A 19,305-nucleotide genomic window follows, 5' to 3' on the forward strand; every position below is an offset into this window, starting at 1 on the left:
GAGTGTGAGCTACAATGGAAAGATATGAAGAGTATGTAGAGTCAAGTGAATTGAAATGGTTTATTGACTCTTTAAAGGAAAACTTTTTGTGTTATTTGATAAACTCTTATGTAACATCCCCCAACTTGAAATAGCTAGGAATAAGATAAGAAACTAAAAATATTCGTTTTTCTGAAAGAAGGGAAAATCTGGAAAATTGACTAAGTTAAGAAAGTGAGTTTTGGTCATTTTTAAATGGCCATAACTAATAGCTCAGGATAAATTAGAGGTAGTTCTTAATATTGTCGGAAATCCCTTGGAGAAATATTTCCACCACATTTTTATATCCTATGAGGGAGATATACCTATCGAAAGTTTTGATGTTGAAGTAAGGGAAATCCGAATCCGGATTTAAGGAAGGGAAAACTAGTCTTTTCACCAATTCATTTCCCATTTCATTTTTAGGGGCTTATTGGGGTAAAAATTAAATTTATTTCAGTTTTGGAATATCAAAATCATGCTTCGGTCTTGGAGAAGAGAGAAAAGAACAAAGAAAGGGAGGCAATTCAAAAGTTTACCAAGAACGAAAAAATTTGCGAATGGAATTCGTTAGAGTGATCGTTATCAAGGTATGTGAGATCTTTTTTGTGTTGGGTTAGTTAACCCACACACCAAAATTCATTCAATTCAGTGGTTTTAAAATTATTTACATTTTAAGAAGCGAGTTCTTGAAGAATCTTGTCGAATTTTTATTCGTTAAGTTGTTTGAATGCCCATAATTGTTTGATTCATAATTCCAGGTTGTTTTTTGAGTAAGGTTTTTGGAAAATAACTACGTATATATAGGGGGTTTAGCATTGAAAAATGAGAAAAGAAAGACGTTGGATACCTTGGAAGCACCACGTGTGGCGTACCCTATCTGCATCAGGGGCCCTAGGGCGGCGCACCTATAGTACGCCAGGATGAGCCTGGAGCGGCGCCCCCTGAATGCGCCCGAAGTGGTGTTTTGCACCCAGTTTTCACATCAAACTTTTAATGATAAGGAGTTGTATTCCAAGTTCTCCAAGTGTGAGTTTTGGATTAAGTTTGTAGCAATCTTGGGCCACATAGTTTCCTGTGATGGGATTAGAGTTGATACCCTAACGATTGAAGCAGATAAGAGTTGGCCTAGTCCCGCGGCTCCAACTAATATAAGGATTTTCTTGGGTTTGGCTGGCCATATAGAATACTTTTTGAGGGGTTTTCATATATCTCATCTCCTTTGACCAAGTTGACTATGAAAGCAATTAAGATTCAATGGTCTGAAGCTTGTGAGAAAAACTTTTAGGAGTTGAAGAAGAGGTTGATGAGTGCCCTAGTGTTGAACATACTAGAAGGCACTCAATGTTTTGTTGTATATTGTGATGCATCTAGAGTTGTTTGGGTTGCGTGTTAATGCATAATGGCAAGGTTATAGTTTATGCCTCCAAACAATTGAAACTTCATGAGAAGAATTATACAACTCATGACTTAGGATTGGATGCAGTTGCTTTTGCTTTGAAGATATGGAGACATTTCTTGTACGGTGTTCATGTTGACATATTCACTGATCACAAGATCTTACAATATGTGTTGTCCGAGAAAGACCTCAATCATAGACAAATGAGGTGGTTAGAACTGCTCCACGATTATGAATGAGTATTCTTTACCACCCAGCTAAGGCTGATGTGATTTTTGATGATTTATGCAGGTTATCTACGGGGAGTACCACCCATGTTGAGCTTGAAAAAAGGGAGTTAGCCAAAGATGTGCACAGACTTGCACGCCAGGGAGTTAGGCTTATGGATCCAAAAGAAGGAGGAATAATGGTGACAGATGGGGCTGAGTCATCATTAGTGTTCGAAGTAAAAGAGAAGCAAGACCATGACCAAATTTTACTGGATTTGAAGGCAGATGTTTTTAAGCAAAGAGTATTATCTTTGAACAAGGGGGAGGGAGATGGTGTGTATCAAGGTAGATTGTGTTTACCTAGTGTGGATGGACTAGAAGAGAGGATCATAAAGGAAACTCATAGCTATAGATATTCCATATATCCGGGTTCCACAAAGATGTACCGCAAGTTAAGAGAAGTATATTGGTTGAAAGGTATGAGAAGGGAATTTCTAAGTTTGTTTCCAAGTGCCCGAATTGCTAGCAAGTAAAATTAGAAAACCAAAGGCCTGGAGGGTTGGCTCAGAAAATAGAATTTCTGGAATGGAAGTGGAATATGATAAATATGGACTTCATCACAGGGTTACAAGGGTCTCGAAGGCAGCATGATTTAATTTTTGTGATTGTTGATAGAATGAAAAAATCAACTCATTTTTTGTCAGTAAATGACAATCATTCGGCAGAAGATTATGCAAAGTTATACATTCAGGAGGTGCTGAGACTTCATGGAGTCCCAATTTTATTCATTTCAGATAGAGGTGCATAATTTACTACACACTTTTGGAAATATTTCCATAAAGGTTTGGGTTCAAAGGTTAACTTAAACACTGCTTTTCATCCTCAGACGAATGGGAAAGAGGAGCGTACTATCCTTACCTTAGAAGATATGTTGAGATATTGCGTGATTTATCTCAAGGGGAATTGGGATAATCACCTACCTCTCATTGAGTTCACTTACAACAAAAATTATCATTAGAGCATTTAAATCGCTCCATACAAAGTTGTTATGGGAGAAGATGCAGATTTTGTAGATCTAGTCCACCAAGCTATGAAGAAGGTGAAGGTGATTCAAGAGAGATTGAAAATGTCATAGAGTCGTAAAATCCTTCACATATGTTAGCAGAATTTTTGTTGGAGTTTGAGGTGTATGGTTGAGTATACTTGAAGTTTTTACCCATGAAGGGTGTTATGAGATCTGGTAATAAGGGGAAACTTAGCCCCCAGTATATTGTACTTTATCACATAGCTAAAAATATAGGCAATGTAGTTTACGAGTTAAAAACCCCACAAGAGTTGGCAGTAGTTCATTCTGTGTTTCAAATCTCTATGTTAAAGAAGTGCATGGGTGATCCTTCATTGATGGCACCAAGTGAAAATGTTGAAATAAGGGTAGCTTATCCTACGAGGAGATTCTCGTTAAGATTTTAGATCCCCAAGATCGCAAGATGAGTACAAAGGAGGATGCATAAGTCGACGTCCTTTGGAAGAACCAATTAATTGAAGAAGTAACTTGGGAAGCTGAAGAGGATATAAAGAAGAGATATGCACATCTCTTTAAATCTGGAGAAAATGCAGATCTTGGTATTAATTCTCTTCTTAGAAAATTATAAACTATGAGTAAGCATATAGTTACTAGCTTTTGTTTGTTGAGTGTTGAACTTGATGTTACTATTCTTAGGTTAGTGAAATAAATCTCATTCAAGGACGAATGTTCCCAAGGGGGAGATATTGTAACATTCCTCATTTTGAAATAGCTAGGTATAAGCTAAGAAACTACAATTATTCATTTTTTTAAAAAAAGGGAAAAATCTACAAAATTGACTATGTTAAGAAAGTGAGTTTTGGTTATTTTAAAATGGTCATAACTTTTAGCTCATGATAAGTTAGAGGTAGTTATTGATACGGTTGAAAGCCCCTGGTAATATCTTTACAACGCCGTCAAGTTTACACATTTTTGATATCGTATGAGGGAGAAAAGCCTATAGAAAGTTGGGATGTTGAAGTAAGGAAAGTCCAAATATGGATTTAAGGAAGGGCAAACTAGTCTTTTACCCTATTGATTTCTTATTTCAGTTTTAGGGATCTATTAGTGTAAAACCAAAGTTTACTTCAGTTTTGGAAAATCAAAATCATGCTTAGGACTTCTATAAGAGAGAAAAATAAAGGGAGTGAATTCAAGAGTTCACCAAGAACATCAAGATTTGTGAGTGGAATTCTTTGGGAGTATGTGAGATCTTTTGTGTTGGGTTACTTCACCCACACACCGAATTTGTTTAACATACCACCTCTAAAATGATTTAGGTGAAGCTAGAGACTAAAACGTGCATCATGAGGTTTTAAAGTCCTAAAATGTTTTATAATAGTGTTTTAGGGCAATGTCCATAGTTTGAAAGTATTTGGAGGTCAAACGTCTAAGAATGTCCAAGACGTCTTAAAGTTTCGCCTTGAGACGTGCTTATGTGTTCTAGTTTTTCTTTGAATGTTTTATGTATGGTATGGATATCAAATTGATAGGAGAGGTTCCTGACATGCATACGAGGATATTTGGGTTTGAAACGTTTGGGCACGACTCCCCAAGGACCTCCATAGGGGTTCTTGAGGATGACACAACCTTGTGCTAGCAAGCTGCCCAAGGCAGCTTCCAATTGCTAATGGAAGGAACCATTCCACGTTGGAGACTTGGTTTATTGAGAGCCAAAATGTTGGTCCATGTTGCGGACTTTTTTCCCGACGAAAATTCAGGAAATTTAAGTTGAGTTTGACTAATTGGTAAAAAGGTCCTATAAGTGTAGGGGTATCTTGGGTATTTTGGGGACATATTATAGGTGGTTATTGAACCTTTTAAAACCCCAATTATCCATTGAAATGAAAACCCTCAAGTCCAACACAGAACCTCTCTATCTCTTCTCTCCAAAATCCTCCATTGATGAAGATTTGCAGGTCCAAAGAAGAAGATTGATTTTCCAAGTTTTTCTCCATCAATTTTGTGGGCTTTTAATCACAATTAAGGTATGGTATTTCATTGTTGAGTCCTCTTTCTTAAAGGAGTCAATTTCAATGGTTTTCAAAGATGATAAAAAACATGAATTCTTTTATTTTCAATTCTAGCCATTGGTTCTTGCATAATATTTTTTAAATCAATGATATATTATTGAATTGATTTTAATTTGCTGATTTTGGATTAAAAAAACTCCATGAACCCACACAAATTATAATTTCCTTATTTTACTATATTATGGGTGATTTGATCACGTCTCAATTATATTGATTTCTCATGTAGATCGTATTGGACTATTGATATATGTATGAATTATGTTAGAATTGTATCTTGCCTGCCTTAATTTGATGATTTCCATCTTGGCTCTTGTGGATCATTGTATATTGTGATTATAGAGTAGAATTGGTGATCATGGTTATTGGTAAGAGCCTTTGTGGATTGAATTGGTTAAATTGACTATGGATTGGAGATGTTGTGGTCGGAATAGTGGTAGGTTGACCTAGCCTCTTATATATTGTAATGTATAGGTATTGAATTGAGTTTCTTGGTATGGTCCACTTATGGTGGCGATGCTTATGTGATATTATTTTGAATAATGTTGCCTCGTCGGCATTACCTTATGAATTATGATATTATCATGCTATGACTTGGATATATGATCATTGTGAAGGACTACATGACTTATGTGTACATGTGAAGTCAAATTATGTTTTCATATAAGTGATTATATATGATCATGATAGGCTATAGTGATTCCATATATTTGTACACTTGAATTTTAAGTGTGAATCTTCCTAGTTGACTATATGAGTCTTTTGATGGTTTATGATGATGCTTCTATAGAAATGATAGGGTGACTTTCAAGTATACTTATTTAACCATATATGCTACTTGTATGATATTGTACATGTGATAAAATAATGATATATGTGTCTTGTATTGGTATACCTATGTCCCTTACTTGATACATGAAGAATGTGAATATGACTCTTGACTTAGTAGGCTAAAGCACCTTTGTCATGAATGTATATGTATGATGGAATATGATCTTGAATAAGGTTAAGAAGGTCATTTATGTGGAACCTTCTAGAAAGAAGGTTATGCTATCCTTGAAGTTGAAAGTCGTAGTGATATCCTTCTTGTGTGAAGATGGACTTAGGGTTTGTTGGCTGGAACGACATGAAATAATCCTTAGGAAAGTCATTGAGCTATCCTAGTAACCAATGTAGGCATCCCTAGTGGACCCTCTTTGGTAATATGTATTATAATTTGGTTATGAAGAAGATATTGTACCAATTCATATGCTGATTTATTAAATTACTCTATGAGAACAGTGGCTAGCACCGAGAGAATATTCTTTGGTAGTAGCTCTAGTTAAGACGAGGAATAGAGTACAAAGAAACCCTAGATATTCCTTAACCATGTGCCTACATGGGTTGTGTCCCAGTTTTATCATTGGCAAGTAGAACACCCTCTACTGGAGTAGGGTTGACTCCGGATTTCATGCCTAGCTAGTATGGTCTCTGTCGGTCATTGTCTATTCTCAACATGTGGGATACATGCTAGTGTTGGATAAGTTCTATGAAGTTTAGGTAGTGAAATGGGATGTTATCTAGACATTGCACGAGTAGGCTTTGAAGATATTAGTGTGTAGGTTCCTTAGGTATTTTCCAAGACCATTATGTGAAAATCCTTAGTGTTGAATGTTTCTTAAATGGTTTAATTAACATAGTGCCCTAAGATAAATGCATGGTCATGAAAAGGTACTTATCTAGGGTAGCTTTAAGGATAGCTTAGTTAGGCTTGGAGAGGATGTATGGGCGTTCTCTTCATGTCTTACTTAGGTGAGTCTTAGAGAAATTCTAGGTAGAGAGTTAAATGTATGAAATGGTAATTATCTTATCTTATGTAGTCTAAAGGATCTCTTTGGTGTGTGTAAAGGGGTTGTATGAGTGTTCGCTTCATAACTCACTCAAATGATCCTTAGAATAGTCTTTGGTAGGAGAGTCTCATGTTTATGTGAAACTGAAGTGATATTGATGTTATATTGTGGAATGAGACTATATGTGCTAATGTTGACTTAATGTGATCTTTTATTCTTGCTTTATGAAGTTTTACTCAAAAAGAGCATGTTTTATACAAATGTCCTTTTAGCATAGTTTTAATTGCATGTCACCATACTTAATGAATTCTAATGTACTAATTCCATATATTTTATCTTATCTCTAAAGGTGTAGGTGTCAATTGAGAGGAGTCTTGAAGTGTAAGATTGAATTAGTTTTCATTAAAGCAAGTTTTGGTGTGTCCTCACTAGATTCAAGGACGTCATGATGTTTAGTCTTCTTTATTAAATGTGTTGTAATAGACTTAGATATTTTATATTTTGATGTATGCGTCGTGTCCCAAGATATTTGTGTGTCTTAGATGGTAACTTTGAGACTTAGACTTTTTTTATTATTTAAAAAAAAGATGTTTTTAAGTATTACTATTTCGTGTGAAAAGTTTTAGTTCTGCACTACTTTTCATACATGCATGCAATGAATGATGTATAAGGGCTTGTATAAGACCTCCGAGAGGTTAAGTATGTCGTGCCACGATTCGAGGATATCATTTCTTCTGGGCTATACTCTGGGTTGTGACATTTAAGTTCACTTGTTTTATAATTGGATACATGTTAAGAAGTGAGTTCTTGAAGAATCTTGTCGAATATCTGTTGGTTAAGTTGTTTGAATGCCCATTGTTGTTTGATTAGTGATTCTTGGTTGTTTTTTGAGTTAGATCTATTGAGGATTCAAGGTGCTTATGATCCTATGGTTTTCAGTAAATAACTATAGATATTTAGTGGATTTAGCGTTGAAAAATGAGAGGAGAAAGATGTCAGACACACAAAGGCAGCACTAGGCACGACGTGCATGATCTGTGCTAAGGGGCGGCTCACCTGCATTAGCCACGATGAGGCATATGATCTTGGGCAGCACACCCCGGATGCACTTGAATTTGCATTTTTCACCTAGTTTTCGTAGTTTTTCCTATTTAAGTCCTTCTAAGGTTTATTAACACTCTTTAGTGATCCTAATTACTTCAAATGAATTCTAAATACCTAAGTATCACCAAAAAAGTGAATCATAACCTTGAATTCATAATTTCATTCAATGAAAGCTAGGATCAAAGTAATTAAAGTAGTTATGACTTAAGTCTAAAAGTTAAGAAGCAAGTCAAAACAAAGTTTGTTAAAGTTTTAAGATTCATTAGTAAATGTTTTAACATTGATTTTAAGACTAAAGTTTCAAGTTAAGTAAATAGTAAAGAGTTGAATTTCTTCCTTCAAAGAAATATAAGGAAGCTAAGTATTCTATAAGAGTTGATTTAAGGCTCAAATTTCAAGTAAAGTAAAGAGAAAAAAGTTGAGTTTCATTTCTCAAAAGTAATAAGGGAACTAAGTATTTCACAAGAGTTTATACATGTTGTTTTCACATTAAGTTAAGAGGAAACTAAGATTTCCAAAAGAGTTTTGAGCTAGAAAAAGGAACATTGATTCCAAGAGAGCTTTGTAAAGATAAGTGTTGAGCAATTATATGTCAACCCAAATAAGAAAATTGTTTTTAAAAACATGAGATAATGTATATTTTAGGAGTAATATTGAGCAACGATGGGGATGAGAGTCTCCATGAAAACCATGTAGCCATCATGAGTATTAACGGTTCATACTTATAAATGATCGCGTGAATTAAGCTAGTGGATCCACTAAGTTAAGTAATTCTATGTGATGACAAAGTATAGGACAGTTGTGACTGCATGGGCAAGATATTGTATCACCACTTAGGCTTATAATGGTGGTTGTAGGTTAGAGAATCTCCTACAAAAACTATAGCATTTCATATATAAGTAAAGTAAGTTTATTATTGCATTTATTTAACGAAGTATGTGTTTTCATTGCTTTATGAGATTTTATATATTGCATGTGTTTTATTGCTTTATATTAAGTCAAGTTACTCATGAGTTGAGCACAACCAAGGTAAGTGTTATTTCTTAGTTTTTTCAAGCTTAATTTGTTGTAGCATTCCAACTCGCATACTCGTACATTCAATGTACTTATGCCAATTGGACCGCATCGTATCATGATACAGACGCAGATAACCAGGATCAACATCATCTAGTGCCTCGTTGCTCCAGCAGACCACTCGGAGTCAATGGTGGGTCTCCTTGTGCCATTTTGGCCAAATCATTTAATTTAAGTTATTGAATGAGTTTATTTCATTGAGTTAAGTAAGTAAGGTCAAGGGTCAGCTCAGGGCCAATAATAGTCATTGAGTGTCCTCCACGTCCAGGGTTTAGGCTTGGGGGGTGACATATTATATGACCATGTATTTCATTTTGTAATTGAATATAAGTGTTATGAACTATCTATGGTCACGAGTGTTTCGAGGGTGAATCCCTAGTAGTGGACAAGTGTACCAATATTGTGATGTTCTCTTTGATGATTGGGATAATTGGGAAGAATTTGTATTCAGATGACGTATGTGGTATTCCCTAGGAATTTTTTAAGTATTTTAATGGTTCTAATTGTACCACTTTGCTTAAGAGAAATTATAGAAGAGGTAACTTTTGTATTGATAGTTGTCTGTCAATCCTAATATTCACCTTGTCATCAAGTTCATGTATCGTTAAATGTGGTCGAATATGGAGATTTAAATCAAATTATGTTGTTTTTAAGAGGTAAGCTGCAATTACTAAATCTATCCTATCGATAGTGTTGTTAGATGGTTTGCTTGTTGTATGTTGGATGTAGACACCCAATTTTGGACCTCCATAACATGAATTAATAATTGAGTATCTTAAATTTTAAACGAGTTGAAATAATTGACTTTATGACATTCGAAATATTATTTTCAATTTATTTTAAATAGTTATGTTACTTTTGTAAATTTTAGATGTTATAAATGTATATTTTATGATTATTCGAAAATCGTCAAAAACATTTTGTATTAATTAAATATTTGGTTAATTAGTGTAGTTATATAATAGTTTATATTTTAAGTTTAATTAGTTTATAATTAAGTTCATTATTTTATTTTGTTATGAATAAGAGACTCATTAATTAATTTATTCTGTTCAAGTTTTAACTGAGTTTGGTCTTTGTTTAGTTACTATTTTTTGCCTACATTCTTCTTCTTCTTCCATCAAAATTGCAACCCAAAACGCTGTGAAATCAGCAATCCAGAAATCGAATACAGCATCTTGACCCGCATCCAGCGCGTCCTTATCTCCTTGATTGTTCGTCATTCACCGCTAGTCGAACGGCCAGCCTTTCTTTTCCGTTAAGAATTTGTACTAGTTGCAGGTTTCAGGCTTGTGCTTTTTCCGAAGTTTTGAATTCCGAATTCAAAAATTCAAACCTTTTCCCACCTAAATTTTCCCTAATTCTCGTATATAAATATGCTCTTTCTTTTTCAGGGAAAAGGGATAAATATGCCCCTAAACTATTCAAAAAGGTTTAGACATACCCCGTTTATAGTTTGGTCCATTTATACCCTTGCCGTCCAACTTTTGTTCTAGAGATGCCCTTATAGGTGTTAGTTGGCCAACTAGAAATATCCAACTCATTTTACTCTTCCTTGAATGCCAACTGGATTTTCCACGTCATTTTTTTGTATTATTACTTTACATTTATATTAAAGGGAAAAGGGTGAAATATGCCCCTAAACTATTCGAAAGGTCTAGATATACCCCGTTTAGTGTTTGATGCATTTATACCCTTGCATCAAACTTTTGGTCTACATATGCCCTTAAGGGTGTTAGTTGGTCAACTTAAAATATCCAACTCATTTTACTTTTGTTTGAATGCCAAATGGATTTTCCACATCATATATAAATATTATGACTTGACAATTATATTAAAAGAGAAAGGGATCACTTATACCCTAACTATCCGACCCTATTTTAAAACACATATACGACCCTAATCCGACTCATATATGTGTGAATTATTCTGTTATTTACATAATCATCACCTGCTGCAGCTTGCAATTGTGTCTGTAACGTTGTTGCGGTGAATTCCTCCGCTCTAGCCCTTGCCTGCTAGGTTTTTTCCTCCGGCTTTGCGTTGCGCCGAAACGCTTTTCAAACCTCAACTTTCTTTTTCTTTTGGTTGTCGTGCCATTGATTCCTCGGCGGTTCCAATCAAAGCACAATACTATTCGCCTTTTAAATGATTCAATTATGACTTAATCCAACCCATATAGATTATTTAAAAAAAGGGGCTGGGTTGTATAGATTATTTAAAAACCGGATCGTATATGTATTTTATAATAAGGTCGGATAGTTAGGGGCATAAAAGACACCTTTCTCTTTTAATATAAATGTCAACTGATAATATATAAAAATGATGTGGAAAATCCATTTGGCATTTAACGAAAAGTAAAATGAGTTTGATACTTCAAGTTGACCAACTAACACCCATAAGGGCATATGTAGACCAAAACTTGAAAGGAGGGGGTATAAATGGACCAAACTTTAAATCGGGGTATATCTAGACCTTTTTGAATAGTTTAGGGGTATATTTGACCCTTTTCCCTTGAATATAAATGCCAAGTGATAATACGTAAAAATAAGGTGAAAAATCCATTTGGCATTTAAATAAAAGTAAAATGAGTTGGATATTTTGAGTTGGTTAACTAATGCCCAAAAGGGCATATGTAGACCAAAAGTTTAATGGCGAGGGTATAAAGGGTTTAAACTTTAAACGGGGCATATTTAAACCTTTTCAAATAATTTAGTAGCATATTAAATCCTTTTCTTTTGTTTTTATTTAGAGGGCTGGTGAAACAAATGGAAAATGAAGGCGTTGATTTTTTCATAAGAGAGTTGAGCGATTCTTTAATGCAGAACTTCTGGTCACTCTTCATTAATATAAAGGTAGAAATGGATAGAGATAAATGAGTTGCAAGCAACAACAATCATACAAATATACGTCAAGAAAAAATCTTTCTTCTCGTTTCTTTGGTTGCCAAAAATTTGCCAGAACTTTGGAGTTCTCCGGAGTTGTTGGTGGAAGAACCGTTGTTCCCCTGCTCGTATTGTCCCATTCGCTTCCCGAAAAGAGGAAAAAACTCATATCTCTTTTATTCGTCCCTCTCGATTTCATGGTTATGTTTACTGATATATTCTAAAAAAATGTTTATTCCGAGTCGTAAATGGTTCGTGCTTCTCTTCCCTTTTTTTTATTTCTTTTCTTCGAACTTTGAAGCATAACTTTCTTCATTAAGAGGATTTGGTTATCCATTCTGAAGTCATATTGTCATTAAGATGATTTAGTTCAGTTCTTAGCTTTCTCGACTTGTGGTTGTGGTGTTAGTTTTGAATGTTTAGTTTACTAGCTTGTTGATAAGTTGTTGCAGCCTTAGTTTGTTGAAATATTATATTCATCTCTGTCTTGCGTGCTGTTGAGTGTAAGTCAGAATTTCTGAGTTTGTGTTCATCAAGACGTACCCATGAATCTGATTATATATCATTTGTCGGGAAGAGAATGTTCATATTTAACTGGTGAGATGATTTGTTGCTCGTTGTTTCAGCTTAAAAATAAAATGTGTGACCATGAGTTTTGTCGTCTCCATTATTTTTAGATATGGATCGATTCAGGTTTCAATATAGTGCAATAACAAAGATGTGAAATCTTAGTCATCATCATTCATTCTTGTGTCTACCTTGTGATAGAATATTTTTGTTTCAAATTGTAGTTCTTTATGGTATTATGTGGGTGTTGCTTTCATTTTGTCTCAAGTTATCAATGTCCTCTTAGCTTATTTTATGAGTTTTCATAAGCTAGCCATCACATGTCTCGGTTTTTGATGATGCCTGATGAATATTGCCAGGCACCTAAAATAATGCATTTTGGTTATAACTTTTGGGTAAATCTTGATGACAAAGTACCTAAATTGATTATGTGAAGCATGCTGTACTAATTTTCATCTATATACATATTTTATTTTTTATGTTTCTCATATTTCCTTGTCATTTCATTTTTTAGTTGTCTGTACCTTATTTTCTTTCGCATCCTTGCATGTTTTCCATGGCATTTCTGAATAGTTAGCTTTATAGAAGTGGTTTCGTGTGTTGTAGTTTTCTTAGAGACGTTAGACTTAATACAGTGAGATTTCACGGTATTGATTTGTCCTCACTATGTGAATAAATTGTTTTACTTGATACATATGTAGTATGTTTTCGTTGACATTCTTTGAGTCTAATAGTTGGTCAATAACTGTGTATTCCCATGAATATGATGCGTTCAGCAGTGTATACATATGCTATGTGTGCTACTTACTGTATAGTGTTACATTTGTTTATTAACTTTAAAAGTGTTATTTTGGTCCATTTAGTTTCCTTTAGAGTCGTACGTGTCGGTCACCCTGGATCTCTTGGATAACTTTCTTTTTTTTAGTCGAGTTTGTTCCAAGGTTGTTATTTGTAGTTTTGATAATTTGACAAACTTAGGTACCTTGTAAAGGTACCAGGTTTCTTACTTGAGTATTGCAGGTTTCTTACTTGAGTATTGCAGATGAAACAAACTCAAGGATCTAGTAGAGGTACCAGGCTCTAATGATGACGAGCTAGTTGACTGCCAGCTGGAGATGGTACAGAAAGTAGGTGTACACTTCTCGATGGCATCAAAAAGTGATACTTTTCCAACCAATGGCAAAGAGGTTTAGGAAAGTGACATGTCCATATAAAAGGCACTTTCCTAAACAATTTTTGTAGTTTTTGCAACTTGAGAGAAACCTCTTCAAGAACATTTGCAAAGGCTGCTAGAAAACAAAGGCAGAATTATTCCAAGAACAACAGCAATCTCTGGAGCATTTCGCATTGTTGTTTAGGAATACATTCTCTTGTTCTTAAACTGTATACTTTTCCTGAATCTATAAAGGAATATGTGTGTAGTGTTAAAAGTCTAGGTTGTCCAAGTGGGATAGCTTAGTGGGTAGATAGTTTTCTACTTAGGGTTGTTAAGCAATAGAGACTATTGCTTAAATGTGAGATTAAAAACTTTCGCTCACATTTGGTGTAATCGTGTTTTACATTTGCTTTTGAATATTAGTGAAAACGATTGAAAATCCTGTGAGACAGGTCGTGGTTTTACTCCCTTAAGCAAGGAGGTTTCCACATAAATTCATCGTGTTTATTTTACTGCATTTAACTTTCTAGTTTTATTCATTAGTGTAGTAAGGGACCTGGTCCATTACTTGTTAAGTGAAGGCATATATTCTATCAAGTGGTATCAGAGCGGGCACTATCTATTTGGTTAACACCAAGGAAGTGATATTTTCTCTAAAATGGCAGCTCCACTTAACCTCGAAGAAGGTAAGTCATCAACAAGACCTCCCCATTTCAAGGGACATTTCTACAGTTGGTGGAAAGTTAGAATGCACGATTACCTCATGGCTGAAGACAATGAGTTATGGGATATTGTATTGGATGGACCGTTCGTTCCAACGATAGAAGAAAAGGATGGAGAGAAGACTATTCTTGTTCAAAAGCCTAGACAGAAATATGAAGAAGCTGACAGGAAAAAGATTGAGAACGGTTTCAAAGCTAAAACTCTTCTTGTCTATGGGATAGGACCTGATAAGTACAACAGACTGTCAGCTTGTGAGTCTGCTAAGGAAATTTTGGACTGTTTGAAGACTGCACATGAAGGAATTGAACAAGTCAAAGAATCTAAGATTGACATGCTTACCTCACGGTATGAGAACTTCAAAATGAAGTAAGGAAAAACAATACATGACATGTTCACCAAGTTGTCTTCCATGACAAATAAGTTGCGAAGTCTAGGTGAACCTATAAGCATGACCAAACAAGTCAGAAAAGTGCTTCGAATTCTTCCAAAGTCTTGGGAAAGCAAGGTTTATGCCATTACAGAAGCCAAGGATTTGAAGGTGCTGACTATGGGTGCTTTGATTGGTAATTTGAAGACATATGAGATGAATCGAAATTACGATTTCTCAAAGAAGGAAGCCAAGAAGGACAAGTCATTGATGTTGAATTACAAATCAGATGAAGATTCCAGTGATGATTATATGGCATATCTCATCAGCAGATTTCAAAAAATTATGAGGAAAAACAAAGTTTATAAAAGACGAACAAATGGTACTTGAAATGCTGCTCAAGGTGATACTTGCTACAAGGGTGGAAAAGTTGGGCACTTCATCATAGAGTGTCCTTTGATCAAGAATGAAAGCAAGGAACATCAAAAATCAAGAAGTGACAAAGAGAATAGAAGGGACCTGGTACTCGGCAAGAGAGATCGAAAAGCTGCTGCAGCTTTGGTTGTCAAAAAGGCTCTTGTTGCATGGGGTGATTCCTCAAGTGATTCAGAAGACCCTGATGATCCAAAAGATGTTTCCATGGTTGCTTTACATACGGAGGAAACTGTCTTCAATGAAATGTTTGCTCTCATGGCTCACACAAAAAATGAAGAAGAGGTCAATCAGGTAACTCTTCTAGATATGAAAAATGACTTGGATAAATATTCTCTTAAAAAATTGAGAACTTTGGTAAAACTCATGATTGATTTTGTGATAGAATTAACATCTGAAAGAGATACCATGATTGTTGAACTTGACAGTTTAACTGAAAACAACGTTAAACTTGAAGAGAAAATGTCAAGATGGTGTCTCTAGAGTCAAATAACTATGAACTTAAGAACCAGTTGAACTAGATTACTGAAGAAGCTGAAAAGCTTAATGGAATGTCAAATGGTTTGCAAGCTGAAATTCAAGAAAATTTGAAAAACTCTGAGAAAAAACTTGGTTTGTCGCTTGAAAAGAGTAACAAATTTGAACAGGACATTGTGAAACTTAAGGAAGAACTTGAAAAATCCCTTAAGTGGACAAAATCCTCAAAGTTACTATCAAATGCAACAAATAAGAGTAATTTCAATAAGAAAGGACTAGGAAGTCTGAACATCACTCCTCCTTATAATCCTCACAGTAAGTATGTGTTTGTGTCTGACAATCTGCTATGTCTTCATTGTGGTAAGAATGGACATTTGAAGGGTGAGTGTTCTAGCTGGAGAAACTCATGTGAAATACTCGCTAATTATGCTGAAAGGCAAAATTTACCAAAAGAGAGACCTGGTCCTCCAAATCATGTTTCAACTCACAGATTTTCATAGAAAAAACCTATCCCTGCTCCCATGTCCTTTGTTAGAAAGCTTCAAAATCTACCCTATTGGACTAAATACAATTTAATCACTCCTTTGTCTGCCTTTTGGGAACTCAAATTGAAATGGGTTCCTAAGCTAAACAAGTGATTATTGATGCAGGTGAGTGAGAGGAGCAGCAGTCAATGTTGGTATATGGACAGTGGATGCTCTAAGCATATGACTGGTGATGTAAAAAACTTCCTCTTACTCAAGACACTTCAAGGAGGAGGTGTCTCTTTTGGTGACGGAAAGAAGGGGTACATTTTGGGAGTTGGCAAAGTAGGAAGATCTCTTGAAGATTAAATTGACAATGTGTATCATGTTGATGGGTTGAAGTACAGCTTATTGAGTGTGTCACAAATCTGTGACAAAGGAAATGAGATCAAGTTTACTTCTGAGAAATGCACTATGGTGAGTCTAACTACAAACAAGGTAATTCTCACTGCACACAGAAGTAAAAATATGTATGTGGCAAACTTAGAAACTCTCATGGAGATGACCTAACATGTCTTAGTGCTCAGAATGAGAATGTTGATCTCTGGCATCGTAGGCTGGGGCATGTAAGCTCATCTTTATTGAACAAATTGATTTTTAAGGACCTGGTCCGAGGTCTGCCCAAGCTCAAGTTTGCTGAAAATAAAATTTGTAAAGCTTGTGTTAAAGGAAGGCAAATCATATCATCCTTTAAGCCCAAAAAGCAAGTAACATCATCAAGAACACTAGAGCTGCTTCATATGGACTTGTGTGGACCCTTAAAGGTTCAAAGCAGAAATGGCAAGAAGTACATTTTGGTGATTATTGATGATTACTCGAGATACACTTGGACAAGATTCTTGAGATCAAAGGCAAACACAGCTTAAGAGTTGGTGGTATTTTTCAAAATGATTCAAACCAAATTGAATCAAGTTATTTGCAGCATTCGATCTGATCGTGGTACGGAGTTTGAGAACTTAACACTGGATAAATTCAGAAAGGAGAATGGTACGAGCCATCATTTTTCTGGTCCAAGAACTCCTCAACAAAATGGAGTAGTGGAAAGAAAAAATAGAACCTTGGTAAACATTGCCAGAACTATGATTATTGATTCAAATCTTCCTCAAAATTTCTGGGCTGAAGCTGTTAACTCAGCATGTCATGTTACCAATAGGTGTTTAATAAGAGTTGTTTTGAATAAGACCTCATATGAGCTACTCAACAACAGAAAGCCAATGCTAAGCTATCTTAGAGAATTTGGATGCAGATGTTTCGTGCTGAATAATGGAAAGGATGATCTGGGAAAATTTGATCCTAGAAGTGATGAAGGAGTTTTTGTTGGATATTCTTCATCCAGCAAAATTTACAGAATATTCAACAAACAAACTCAATGCATTGAAGAAAGTATTCATGTTGTATTTGATGAAATGGAAGCTTGAAGAATGATGGATCAAATGATGATGATGATTTGATGAAAATGTTCAAATCAAAGACGACTGAAGGAGGTGAAATTGATGCAGATCAACAACTGAAAAATGACTGTGATGATCAGAATCATAGTCTACCTGAAGAGGCTGCTGAGGTTGAAAAGGATGATATGGTACCTGGTACTACTCTAAATTCCAGCCAGAGTACATATGACTCCCCAAAAAAATAATATCACTCTTGATGAAGAAGAACAGGTTGATCAGCTCAATCAGTCTGCTCCAAGGTCTGGATGGAAGCATAGTTCATCACATCCTCTTGATAATCTCATTTCTCCTTTGAATTCTGGAATTCATACTAGATCAAAAACAAGAAATCTAGTTGCATTCTCAACATTCATATCATCTATTGAGCCCAAGAATGTGGAAGAAGCATTAGGTGATGTAGACTGGATCAAATTTATGCAAGAAGAGCTTCATCAGTTTGAAAGAAGCAAGGTATGGTACCTGGTTCCTCGACCTGAAGGCAGAACAGTAATAGGAACTAGACGGGTTTTCAGAAACAAACTTTATGAAAATGGAGTAATTACTAGAAATAAATCCAGGTTGGTGGTGCAAGGATACAATAAAAAAGAAGAAATAGACTATGATAAGACTTTTGCACCAGTTGCCAGAATGGAAGCTATTAGAATTTTAATATCTTTTGCTGCATTTATGGGGTTCAAGCTGTATCAAATGGATGTGAAGAGTGCATTTCTGAATGGAGATCTCAAAGAGGAGGTATTTGTCAAACAACCTCCTTGTTTTGAAAATGCAGATCTACCAAATCATGTGTTCAGATTGAATAAGGCACTATATGGTTTGAAGCAAGCTCCAAGAGCATGGTATGAAAGTTTTTCAAAGTTTCTGCTGAAGAATGGTTTCAAACGAGGCAAGATAGACAATACTTTGTTCTTATTAAAAAGAGAAAAAAAATTGCTTATCATTCAAGTTTATGTGGATAAAATAATTTTTGGAGCTACTTCAGAACATTTGTGTGAAGAATTCTCATCTTCAATAGGAAAGGAGTTTGAAATGAGCATGATGGGTGAATTGACATTCTTTCTGGGTCTGCAAATCAAGCAATCATCAAATGAGATTTCAATATGCCAGGAGAAGTACATTAAGGAGTTGCTGAAGAAATTCAATACGTTTGATTCTAAACCTATTGATATTCCTATGGGAACAAATTCCAAGATGATAGTAGAAGAATCTGATCCTCTTGTGAATCAGACAATGTACAAGGGAATCATTGGATCCTTGTTATATCTGACTGCTAGCAGGCCTGATATTGTGTATAGTATTGGAATGTGTGCCAGGTTTCAAGCATGTCCTCGTGATTCACACCTGAAGGCTGCAAAACGTATTCTCAGATACTTGAAGAAAACAGGGGACCTGATTCTCTTCTATCCTGCAGGTGATACTTTTGATCTTGTTGGTTTTGCAGATGCTGATTTTACTGGTTATCAAGTTGACAGGAAGAGTACCTCTGGAATGGCTCATTTCGTTTGATCATCACTTATCCTGTGGGGTACCAAGAAGCAGAACTCTGTGGCTCTTTCAACTGCTAAAGCTGAATATGTAGCTGCTGCAGCTTGTTGTTCTCAGCTGCTGTGGATCAGGCAACACTTGGATGATTTTGGGATTCACATCAAAGCAATTCCTCTTATGTGTGACAATACTAGTGCTGTTAGTATGGAAAAGAATCCAGTCCACCAAAAGAGAACAAAGCATATTGATGTTAGACATCACTTTTTGAGAGATAATGTTGAGAAAGGAAACATTGTGCTCACATATTGTCCAACGGAGGAGAAAATTGCAGACATCTTCACCAAGGCTCTCAGCAAGGATCAATTTGAGAGAAATCGGTTGTAGTTAGAAATGTTGATCTCTAAGTGATGCTTTTAGCGTCCAACAGTTGAACTCCCTTGATGGCTAAAATTGTAGTGCAAGTATCCTTTGTGTGAATATTTAAATATTTGAACAAAGATCCTTTTTGTGCCTTT

At 35.4% G+C, this 19,305-nt stretch overlaps 2 protein-coding genes across 2 annotated transcripts; both read left to right on the plus strand.

Annotated features, from left to right (window-relative positions):
* The first annotated feature begins 1,413 nt into the window (after positions 1-1,413).
* LOC138338699 (uncharacterized) lies at positions 1,414-2,159 on the plus strand. Its single transcript, XM_069289780.1, has 2 exons — positions 1,414-1,625; positions 1,709-2,159. The coding sequence occupies exons 1-2, from the start codon at positions 1,414-1,416 to the stop codon at positions 2,157-2,159; spliced, it is 663 nt and encodes a 220-aa protein (XP_069145881.1).
* An 11,833-nt stretch (positions 2,160-13,992) lies between these two features.
* On the plus strand, positions 13,993-14,427 carry LOC138338700 (uncharacterized). Its single transcript, XM_069289781.1, has one exon. The coding sequence runs from the start codon at positions 13,993-13,995 to the stop codon at positions 14,425-14,427; it is 435 nt and encodes a 144-aa protein (XP_069145882.1).
* The last annotated feature ends 4,878 nt before the right edge of the window (positions 14,428-19,305 follow it).

This window comes from Solanum lycopersicum, chromosome 10 (genome assembly GCF_036512215.1).
Source record: "Solanum lycopersicum chromosome 10, SLM_r2.1".
Classification (NCBI taxonomy): domain Eukaryota; kingdom Viridiplantae; phylum Streptophyta; class Magnoliopsida; order Solanales; family Solanaceae; genus Solanum; species Solanum lycopersicum.

Excerpts from the sequence above, each read along its gene's own strand:
- LOC138338700 (XM_069289781.1), top strand. The coding sequence starts at position 13,993 with ATGGCAGCTCCACTTAACCTCGAAGAAGGTAAGTCATCAACAAGACCT.
- LOC138338699 (XM_069289780.1), top strand. The coding sequence starts at position 1,414 with ATGCATAATGGCAAGGTTATAGTTTATGCCTCCAAACAATTGAAACTT. Across the intron at positions 1,626-1,708 it reads CTCAATCATAGACAAATGAG|GTTATCTACGGGGAGTACCA; the intron begins GTGGTTAGAACT and ends TGATTTATGCAG.